Source organism: Macrobrachium nipponense, chromosome 17 (genome assembly GCF_015104395.2).
Source record: "Macrobrachium nipponense isolate FS-2020 chromosome 17, ASM1510439v2, whole genome shotgun sequence".
Taxonomy (NCBI): domain Eukaryota; kingdom Metazoa; phylum Arthropoda; class Malacostraca; order Decapoda; family Palaemonidae; genus Macrobrachium; species Macrobrachium nipponense.
The window spans coordinates 55,782,124-55,793,589 of record NC_087210.1 but is presented as its reverse complement, the minus strand read 5'-3'; the positions used below and the strand labels follow the sequence as shown (position 1 = coordinate 55,793,589).

Below are 11,466 nucleotides of genomic sequence, written 5' to 3'. Positions count from 1 at the left end.
CACCTCAATGTTTCCAAAGACTTCACGCCAGTTTCATGAAAAGTAGGATAAAAAAAAAACTGAACACTTAGGCCACCTTTGCTGGAGCAGCACCTTCATCCCAGCAAAGGTGGACTCACTCAATGAACACTAAAGTCTAAATTCAGTAATAACCCATGACGTGCATTTATCTAAGCTGCACAAGATAATGGAAGCAGTTAGTTAAAATCCTTATGAAATACTAAATTTATATCTAAAAAGTCAAGTTTTCGAAAGGGTAAACAGATCACTCAGTAGATAGAAAGTAAATTTTGGGGAAACTAGGTAATTTTGTTAAAAATAATTGAGACTTAAAATCAACTATGCGGGCAAAAATCTTCTCTTCAAATTAGGTTGTCGATACTATTGGAACAAACGTGATAATAAAGTTGCTCTTCACTTCGGAAAACCAATACTCTGGGTTGCTGCAATTGAAGAGAGAGAGAGAGAGAGAGAGAGAGAGAGAGAGAGAGAGAGAGAGAGAGAGAGAGAGAGTCCCTCCTTCCTAAATAAGCTAAACTTACTTGATGCGAAATGCTTTTAAGAAAAACCGTATTAAAACAAACTGGGTTAGAAAAAGAAACCCACAAGATTACCGAGTATGAAATTTTTTACTTGTAAGTATTTACAAGTTATTCTTCGTAATCTTGTGGGTTTCTCTTTCCATCTTCAGAGGAAAAAGATTTTGTTTGGTTTAAACTGGGTTATCCGATGTACCTGAACCAATATGCGTTTCCTCGGTTATCAGTTACAAGAAAAACTAATACGAATTCCTTGTCAGGACAATCCTGGGGCGTTGCCCCATCAAGACACTGATTAACTCCCCCCAAAACTTGGTTTGCCCCCTAGCCTTTGAAATAATAAAATTCACTCTAATGAAGTCAATACAGCTCTTATACGGCTTCAAAAATGCGTTAATCTTACTATACTGGACGTTATGTCTATCAGTCTGTCTGACATTCAATCACGGCCAAACGGATGGTCCGATGGGCATGAAACTTGGCAGGGTTATAGTGGGGACTCCCAAGATGATTTATAATGGAGTTTCATCCTACCTCCCCCCAGCCGCCCCCCTTAATGGGCATTATGTTCCCGTCCCTTGATCAGGGACGGGTGGAAAACGGGCGCGTAACCAACTGTATTAAAAATTTGGGGATGGGGTTTCCAGGGCCCTTACCCCCTCCCAGATAGGGCTTGCTTCGCTCGCCTCTCCACCCATACCATAAGTTAAACCTTAGAGCCAACTCAAAAAATTACGCCACTGAACAAATCTCATGCGACATGATTCTTTTTGTATCGTCCATATTCTCAGACTCAACGTGATGTTGCCAAGTAGTGCTATTATTTTTCTTGTTTTTTATTTGTAATGTCATTCATGTCGAAAAGTTTGCGAATTCACAGCTAGCCTTATTTTCCTTATGGTTAAATAGACATGATCCCTTTTATGCGTTGGTATACTTCTTAATTTGTGTGATTTGAATTGATTTTTTATTTTTTTTATCTTTACGTTGCTCAGTTCAAGTGTGGTGTGATAAGGTTAGCGGTGCCAGCAATGAAAGCACACTTAACATGCAATGAAAGCACACTTAACATGCTCCTCGAACTAGTCAACATAACCATGTCTGTAGCATTATGACAGTAGACCTAATAAGCTCAACAGTCATAACAATTTCAATGTAGAAATATGAATTAAAACAAGATTTATTTGAATGTTGAAGATTTCGGCTGCGTTTAAGCTGCCTGTATGTTGGAAAATGTGTTATGGGCCTAAAAAAATAATCTAAGCCATCTGAGATGTAATGTTACTAATGAATTTATTTGTAGAGATTACCTGTTCTTTGAGGAATATGAATTACAACCAGTTTTCTTTGAATGTTGAAGTTTCAGGCTGTGTTTTAAGCTGCCTGTATGTTGCAAAATGATTTATAGGCCTAGAAAAATAATCTAAGCTTTCTGAGATGTAATCTTTACTAATGTTTTTATTTGTAGAGATTACCTGTTCTTTGAGGAATAAAAGATGATGACGATTTTGGTTATATAGAGAAGATGGCCATTAATCGAAATATCATAAGTATTAATATCAAGGCATATGGAACACTTGTTTTTCAACTGGTTTACAATATTACATATTGTTAAAAGTCCTTCTGTTCGCTTTTGGTGTATAACTTATTCTTTCATAAGGTAACTTGAAGTGCAACAATGTGTAGATAACCTCATTTGCTTTCTGGCCAAAAATTGTTAATATAGAGATGTGAATGTTAAGTGTAAAGTAAAGAAATCTACACCTAGGCCTAGGAATAATATCTTGGCTTTGACAAATAGGCGAATATTTGCTAGTATGCTATCAGTTTTGAAATATTTAAGAAAGATAACAAATTATATATGAAAATCCAAATATTCCTTTAACACATATAAAGTAAATGTTTTCAAGATAATTTAATGGTGGCTACTCATTGTAGACCTATTTATATACCAGGTGGTTGTTGTTGCACCGACACTGATACGTCACACATGCGCTCCTCACACGTTGAATATCGTGGGCGCATTCTACTTTGTATATACATATTTAAATTTTTTCAGCGTTGAGGGTAAAAGCAATCAAATATGGCTATTTAAAATTTTATGTTTGCTTTGGAAGAATTATTAATGTTACGACAATTTTTTTCGTTTCTTTTTGTTTATTTAACATTTGAACAGAGGTTTGATGGCGACTTCGTTTTGGTCAAATGCTTCAGCAATGAGTGAACGAAAAGTTTTTGAAAAAATGTTTCGTAAGGGTTTTTCTGAAATTTGGCTACACGTGACATTTTCTTACAATTTTTAAATATATGACAGATTTCACTCATATGAAACATATTATGGCCTTAGTGTATGCGATAATCGCGTTTTCGCATTGAAATAAAAGATAAATATGGAGCATGCTAGGTTGCCAGTTAGTGAATTTTGAACGAAATCCTATGGAGTCATGTCGCATGAGATTTGAGCATCACTGTACATTCCATAGGATAGCGTTTTCCTTGGTAACCCTAAGCTTAAATAGTTATACAAATGATGCATAAGTAGAAAATATTTCACGAGTTTGACTGTATAAGTTTACGAAGGACCATTGTATTTTAGGATATAAATTTGGAATGATCAAAGCATCGAATAGTGATGGAAAACATTGGCAGTTGAAAACTCCGAAAGACTGGCCAACCTGAATTTCAAGTATCGTTCGTTTTCGCTCAACAGACTCGTCCTGCCTGGCCTTTGGATGCTGTCAAACGGATGGATTTGCACACTTTGACATACAAAAGCCTTCTTACAGATATGGCGTTCGAAAATATAAAAAAATAAAATACAAAAACAAAATAATGCAAAGGATTCTAGTTAAATTGGGCACACCCTCCATAAAGGAATGAATGGAAACTTTTAAGAAACAGTAAAAATTCAATGTTCATAAAAAACTTGGGCCACTGAAGATTTACAGCCCACAACTAAACTAAGACGAACAACTTAAATTTTAACTTACTAAACCCTCGTAGTACTCCTGTTACGTTTTGGATAATCACTACCCCCAAATGTGTCGACTGCGATGCAGCACAAATACATCACTCAATATCTGAACTCCACAAACGTACCTGAAACAAAGATATAAATGTTAAAAATATCGAGATAACATGTTAACTTCAAACTTCCCAAAGTTCCTTTAACTGTGCAGTATACACGAACACAGCCTTTCAGCACTTGAACCAGAGCCAAGCTTTCTTAATACTATAATCATGAAAAAGGCTTCAAATATGTGACGAAAGAAAAGTGCAGTTAAGCACACTAGCAAATGTATTCTAAAAGATGCCATACCGAAAGTAACATGAGCCACCTTTGTTTTGACTATAACAGCCTTGGAAAAAACAAAGCTAACGCTTAATTTTCCACGAGATAAATTTCCTAATCCATTCATCAAAACCGCAGGCCATAAATATGCCGGTGGTTAGCAACAGGATATAGTTTCGAGACAACAAATAAATAATCAATGACTTACCTTCTATGTATCGCAAGGATAACGTAACCAATGACGATCCAAATGAACGAAAATATAACGATGTTCCACACCAAACACCACAAAAAACCACGAGAAATGCTCCCGGTCAAATGGAGCTGGTTCCTGAGCGTCGATCTACTTACTAAAACCAATGACACTGGAGACCAGGAAAGAATAACAATGAGCATATTCACTTCAGGTGTCTTGCTTACATCTCCCAGACTTTATTTATTCTCATCATTGGAGTTTTGCTTTCTTTACAGCCGCATTTTCCTAGAAATTCTTGTGGAAATTTCGTGGTATTGAATTTTAACTGTAAATCTACTGAAGGATTGAAATTAATATGAAAATTACCCCTCCACCGATACATATATTAAAATGAGAAATAAAATTTATATATTATATATATATATATATATATATATATATATATATATACACTCTCTCCCTATACTCTTTTTTCACTTTACCTCATTCTACTTCTTCCTAAGGAACACCATATTCTTTGGAAGCTTTAAATTAGTCAATGGCCATGTGGGCTTGTTATATATGAAAAGGTTTCATCTTTTGAATAATAATAATAATAATAATAATAATAATAATAATAATAATAATAATAATATACAGTATATATCTGCTTACGTACATGAATATATACACACAAACAAATTTGAGAAACAAATACTCAGCTATATGGGTACCTACATTTATTTATTAAATTCTACAGAAAGCTTACTGGGGGATCTGTTCGATTCCCCCTTTCGGGAAACAGATCCCCGAAAGTACGTTCGAGAGAGCGTGTCAAATCTTAATATGTTCAATACTTGACCTTCCTTGGCAACCAATTAAAAGCTCAAGTTTTCGAAGAAGCAGCTTTTTACAGATATATCTCTCCTTGTTCTTTCGTTTGTTCCCGCATGCGGAAGTATCTGGTTTTGCGAGTTCACGAAGAACTGCCCAATTACCCCATTTGGCCGTTGGGGCAATTCAAGGCAGAAATAATACCAGCAAGCAAAGGATCGGGAAGTTTGTCTTTGAAGGAGAGAACGGACTTCCATTGAGGTTGCTATTACAGAAAAACGAAAACGACCGTTTTGTTTGGAGTAGGTTTCGTCAAGACAGATCATATTACTATTTAATTTTGTATGTTTCCATATGCTGCATTACAACTATTTTCGTCGGGGTTGCGATCCTGGTGTGCAAAGTTAGTCTACAGTATGGTCCGAATCTAGGAACTTCCTTCCTTCTTTGCAAACTAAACTTTGTGGGATACAATTATTATTAAGAACGTTTGTAAAACAAATAAATAAAAATCCCTCATGAAGTTCACTTCATGATTAACTTTGTTATTTATTGTTATTTATTGATTGATTATGATATTTAGGTCTTGAAGACTATGCGCCGTAATGAAGATGAATTAATTTGATCAATAATGAATAAGTGAACGACAACATTAGTAAAATTCAATACAGGCTCTATCAATTAAGTTTATATGGTGTTGCTTTTAAATGTGGAAGATGTGAGTGAATAAGAAAAAAAAAAAGTTTTTAGGCAACGATGTCTCAGACATCGAGGAGAGGAATTTTGTTTCCTCTTTCGTGTTCAGTTATTATAAATTTTACTATACAGCTATGCTTGATAGTCGGGTAGATAAGGATTTATAGGGACACGAGAAGGGTTTATGGAAATGTTGAACGTGTTGCCAACATACAGTCGGTAATAGATGTGACTAAAATAGAATAGACAGCTTAAAAGACATTTTCTTTCGGCAACTCCGTCTATTTGCTGAAGCAATTAATTTCATTGATTGAATATAGAATTTAGGCCAAGGGCCAAGCACTGGGACCTATGAGGTCAATCAGCGCTGAAACGGATATTGACAGTGAAAGGTCTGAAAGGTGTAACAGGAGGAAAACCTCGCAGTTGCGCTGAGTCAATTGTTAGGAGGGGGTGGAAAGGAAGATGGAAGAATGAGAATATGAAAGGAGGTACAGTAAAATGAACGAAACGCTTGCAGCTAGGGGCCGAAGGGACACTGCAAAAAACCTAAAGTAATGCCTACAGTGCATAACATGAGGTACACTAACGCCACTATCCTCCTACGAGGAAAACTTAATTTTAAACATTTATATGTTTACTAAACAATTTTTGAAGTGGCAATTCTTGAAGTGACCAAAATTTGGTTCAAGTAAGATTTCTAAAGAATCTGTTCTTTTCATCTATCTCGTTTACAGCAATTTCAATTGTTTCACTTCGAGGTCACTTTATGAATTGACGTTACATCGAAACTTCAAATACGGCACTGACTTGTCTAATTAGTATTTTTCAATTCTTCTATTAGATCGTAAGGGTTCTTGATGGTTTATGTATAATAAGTTATGATAAACATGAAAGGAGCTAAGATTTTTGCTAGATTATATATATGATGGTATGTTATTAACCGCCAAAAATAGCTTTAAAGGAACATGAAGTTTATGTATTTTTGGCAGTCCATAGCATACCTGGAGAGTGGCTGCTAGCATAGGTACATGGCGTTTAGAATATTCTTATCCTGAATGGTCCACTCTTTTAAGACCTGTAAGGAATCTGTTTAATCTGTCTTCAGTTAATCTTCTTTCTTAAGTGTACTTATCGAGAATCAAATTGTCTTTGCTCTTCGATTGGCATAAACAAATGCCTTCCATAAGGATCTGAAAAGGTACTACCACTTCTAAAAAATGTCCTGTCATAGTCAAGGACTAAAAAGATAAACATGTTTGCTTCGGTGTTTATTTTCTAAACTTTCCCCGTCTTCAGCTGAAGTCTAACAATTTCCTTGTAGCTTTCAGGTTGAAGGGTGCAGGATTGAAGCTTTGCAGATAACCGCTCTTAGAGACACCAAGGAGGTCTCTCAGTAGGGGCACAGTTATCGATGGGATGGAAGACAGTATAAGGTCCGGACTTGCACTTAAAACAGCAAAGTCTCCCAATGCTCTGAAAAAAGAAAGGAAATACCTTATTATCTTGCAATATTACTTAAATCTAGAGAATTGCATTCAAGTATTCATGAAAAGCGAATTAAAACTCGTCAACGAAACACTGTTGGCTAGTAATAGGCATTCGAAGAAAGTAACGTTACGCAAAATGAGTTAGTTATGAAAACGAGAATCCCTTTTCTTTTTGAAACGTGAGTTGTAACGTTTTCGAGTCTTAATTGGTTTATAGTGACAACAATGATTAGTGAACAGCCAGTTCCTGTCTTACCATGTATCCTTCGTTGCCACAGCCACTTGCTTTGTACTTGACATCAACGACAGGGTCATCACTAGGCAAGATTTCCTTGTCGAAGAATTTGCACATATTGGTGGCTGTCTCTCCGCCCATTGGGTTCACTTGGGGACCAAATTTGTTTTTGACGTGCTAGATAAGTATTAAAATAAACAATAAACATATTCATAACAAAAAGAGCAGGAAAAAATTATGAAAATATAAGATTGCCCAACATAAAAATGAAAATCATAAATATCAGGAAAAGAAAAAGCTTCAAAATAACTGGAATGATGCGATGATTGAAAAGGAGCATCTTGCAGATTGTTATTATTATTATTATTAGTTATTTATTATTATTATTATTATTATTATTATTATTATATAAAAAAAGCATTCCCCACCTCTAAAAGCTTTCCAGGACAATCCTTCTTAATAGTAGCGCAAGTCCCAAGAAAAGCCCTGGTCTCAAAGCCCTCGAATTCCTTCTCTACAAATCCACTGGTGGTCTTCAGGCGAAGACTTGTGAAGCACCTGGAGGAGAGACAACGAAAAGTAGGGATATCCCTGTCAGCATCAGAAGAAACTCTGTTAGACTAATGTTTGGAATCCATCGGAGAATGAACGGCTCCTTAAGGACAAGGGAACTGGAAGTCAGGTAGTTCCCCTTTGGACCAGTCAGTTACGTGCTCGACTACCGACCTCAGCGTCCGGGTTTGATTCTCCGCGAAATCAGAGGAATTTATTTCTGGTGATAGAAAGAAAGAAATTCATTTTCTCGATTGTCGGTTCGGATCCCACAATAAGCTGTAGGTCCCGTTGCAAAGTAATCAACTGGTTCCTAGCCACGTAAAAATATCTAATCCTTCGGGCCAGCCCTAGGAGAGATGTTAGTCAGCTCAGTGGTCTGGTTAAACTAAGATAAACTTTCTATGGACGCCATGTTTTGTATCGGTTTGGAGAAACTTTAATCGCATAAATTTTTCTTCTTTTGCAAGGAAAAACTAGTTGTGTTTTTCTGAACAGCAGTGGCTGAACAAAACCAGATCTTTAAAGGCTGCAAATTTCCTTGTAACTTCACTTGAAAGTCTAAATAGTTAAAAGGTTATCCTAAGGCTTACAAGGACTTTAATGACTTATTTTGTTCAGTATTTTATTGCCTTATTCACAGTAAGTTTGTGCGGTAAACTTCCGCTGAGAGAAAATGAAGGGACATTTGAAGAATAATCATAAGGCTTACTCCAAATCAATTGTCAAATCCACACTTTCATAACAGACAGAAAATAAAAAATACATTTTTCTAAATACCTTATATTATCTCTCCTCCCAGTATTAGCTGTGAGCGCTTTGGGTATGATCTTAAGATGCGTATTCGAAGGATCTGTAACTCACTTTCGAAGGGTATCTTGGCTCATATAACTTAACACCATCGGTAAAATATTGTTCAGCACTATTAATACGTTGGAGGCCCAGTCTTGGTGGCCTGACGAGTCTCAATACATACGTGAAACGTTATTCTAACTGACAGGCATCCATTGCAACCTAATATTATAGGAATAATCCTGCCCCGGGGTGAGAGATGTTGCCGCAGATTTCCTTGTGTCTCGAGTCGATTATGATTAACAGAGTCGCAGTTGCCCACTCCATTAATAGTACAACTGTTCACGAGTTTCCTAAAAATACATCCCATTTTTCATGAATAGTGAGACATTATTGAACTTTAAAATAATTTATCTGCGTGATAAGGAATGACCAAGATTTACTGATAAATCAAAATACACAAATTGGCTTGATTCCAAATTAAAAGTCGGCGACAAAAAACAAGCCTAAACTCACGTGCGTTTTGCAGATGCCACGTGCAGCCCCAGTGTCACTGCTACGAGGACAAATGAAGATGGACGAAGAAGCATGTTGATCTGCGTATTAAAAGAGAAATGTATTCGCACACAAAACTACAAGCACAAACACACGTGTATATCATACACACACACACACTTATATACATATGAACAACATGATCACGAAATATATAAAATAAATAAAATAAAATACGATATTACGATATATAATATATAGAATATATATATATATATATATATATATATATATATATATATATATATATATATATAGCTTGATGATGAATAATAGTGCCAAGACTAGGAAGAACATTCTTTAATATTACGAGCTTTCGAGGTTTAAAACCTCATCTTCAGGCTGAAAAAATGACAAGGATGAGAAATCACTAAAAATTACATTAAAATGAATTGTCTGATTAAAAGCTTCAGTAAAAACATAAGATAAAACGAACGTCACATACAAACTAAAAATTAAAAATTACGAAAAAACTAAAACAAAGCGCAAATCATACAAAAACAGAAATAAAAGAAAAATAATATGAAAGGTAAACAAACACACTCAAAAATAAAATGGCTAACGACCCACTTTGTGTACCTACAATGAAACTATATGATAGCTAGTTGAATACCGGACGAGTTGTTGTTCAATTCCGGTTTCATTTTCTTAATAAACAGCGACTCTGAAATTAAAAGGTCCAATCTATTTGAGCAAAATAGGAATTGAACAACAACTCGTCCGGTATTCAAACTAGCTATCATATAGTTTCATATAGGTACAAGTGGGTCGTTAGCCATTTTATTTTTGAGTGGTTAGTTTGTTTTACCTTTCATATTATTTTTCTTTTTATTTCTGTTTTTGTATGATTTGCGCTTTGTTTTAGTTTTTTCGTAATTTTAATTTTTAGTTTGTATGTGACGTTCGTTTTATCTTATTTTTTTTACTGAAGCTTTTAATCAGACAATTCATTTAATGTAATTTTTAGTGATTTCTCATTCGTGTCATTTTTTCAGCCTGAAGATGAGGTTTTAAACCTCGAAAGCTCGTAATATTAAAGAATGTTTCTTCCTAGTCTTGGCACTATTATTCATCATCAAGCTAAGATTTCCAAGTAGCCGCCCAATTACTGAGACTATATATATATATATATATATATATATATATATATATATATACATACATATATATATATAAATATATATATATATATATATATATATATATATATATATATATATATATATATATATAGAATGATATGCCATTAATATCTGGTTTCGAATAAGAGTTCATTGAAGTTAAAATCACTCGATGTCATGTTGGCAACTTAGCAGTTATATGATGAAAAAGTCAGTCAGTATATACTTGAGTTCTGTTTTACTTACTGCTACAGAAGTCAATACCTGATGAAGAAGTCAGCGACGACCAAGTTGCTTTACCGCGATCGAACTACAAAGAACACGAGTCGACGGCCACTTTTATATCGACGGTTCGTCGTCAGTTCCGCTAAAATCTACTCAGATTGAGACAGAGAGACGAGATATTGTTGCGCAGCGGCGATCAAATGAATTCCTAAGATATGATCCGGGAAAATGCCGAGATTCGTCATCTTGTTGTCACACTGGGGATGCTCTAGTCTATTCGCTTCAAGGTTGTGGATAGACAAGAACCCCCCACTCGTTTTGATAAACGATTTAATGTTAAAATGTCTCAGACTGGATATCCTTCTGTTTTTCTATCAATCTATCTATCTCGAATTCTACTTGTTTCTCGATAGAGATGAAAACATAAGTAGGGCCACGATACTATACTATGAAATTTAATCTGAAGTAAAAAAAATATACATATATTATATGGGCTATCGTTTATTTTATGGCAAAACGTACACGTTTCACTGCGTAAAGAATATAAAAAAAGTTCTCCTATTTTCTTTAATTGATTTGAATCAGAGGATGACAGATCTCTCACAACATGTCAGCATTGTTCCTCTGCTCCCTAATGTTTTTCATTGACATCATTGAACCCTGACAGCCCAGATGACGACGCTCTTCACTGTCATCTGAACTAAAGCTCCTCGGGTCACCCCAAAGACCTCTAAAATGCCAGGGGCGCAGCTCGGTAGATAGATTGTTCTGTTTCCATCTGCGAATTTCACTTTGAATGTCATGAAAGCCGCCGACCATTTCCACCACAGATTGATTGATTGCCCTTTTAGACCCAATTGGCCACATGAGCTTTGACCGGAGGTGAATAATGATCCTGGGGTTTCCTTTCTTTCATCACAAAACAGATCATTTGTTCGTGTTGTTGCTTCCAGTCTTAAT

At 35.4% G+C, this 11,466-nt stretch overlaps 1 protein-coding gene across 2 annotated transcripts; it reads right to left on the bottom strand.

Moving 5' to 3' along the window:
* Positions 1-6,811: 6,811 nt before the first annotated feature.
* Positions 6,812-10,595, bottom strand: LOC135196037 (uncharacterized). Of its 2 annotated transcripts, none has more exons than XM_064222510.1 (5): positions 10,528-10,595; positions 9,122-9,201; positions 7,690-7,819; positions 7,283-7,438; positions 6,812-7,012 (listed from the first exon to the last, which is right to left on the bottom strand). In XM_064222510.1, exons 2-5 carry the CDS (start codon positions 9,193-9,195, stop codon positions 6,908-6,910), a joined length of 465 nt encoding a protein of 154 aa, XP_064078580.1. In that variant the 5' UTR covers positions 9,196-9,201; positions 10,528-10,595; the 3' UTR covers positions 6,812-6,907. The 2 variants fall into 2 exon arrangements, with proteins under 2 accessions (XP_064078580.1, XP_064078581.1); XM_064222511.1 differs by having other exon boundaries at positions 10,546-10,589.
* Between the last annotated feature and the right edge of the window lie 871 nt (positions 10,596-11,466).

Bases quoted from the DNA above. Each gene is read 5' to 3' on its own strand.
- LOC135196037 (XM_064222510.1), bottom strand. From the start codon at position 9,195: ATGCTTCTTCGTCCATCTTCATTTGTCCTCGTAGCAGTGACACTGGGG. The intron at 7,439-7,689 runs GTGGGGAATGCT...ATACTTATCTAG, and splicing joins GTCCTGGAAAGCTTTTAGAG to CACGTCAAAAACAAATTTGG. The intron at 7,013-7,282 runs GTAAGACAGGAA...TTCTTTTTTCAG, and splicing joins GTGGCAACGAAGGATACATG to AGCATTGGGAGACTTTGCTG.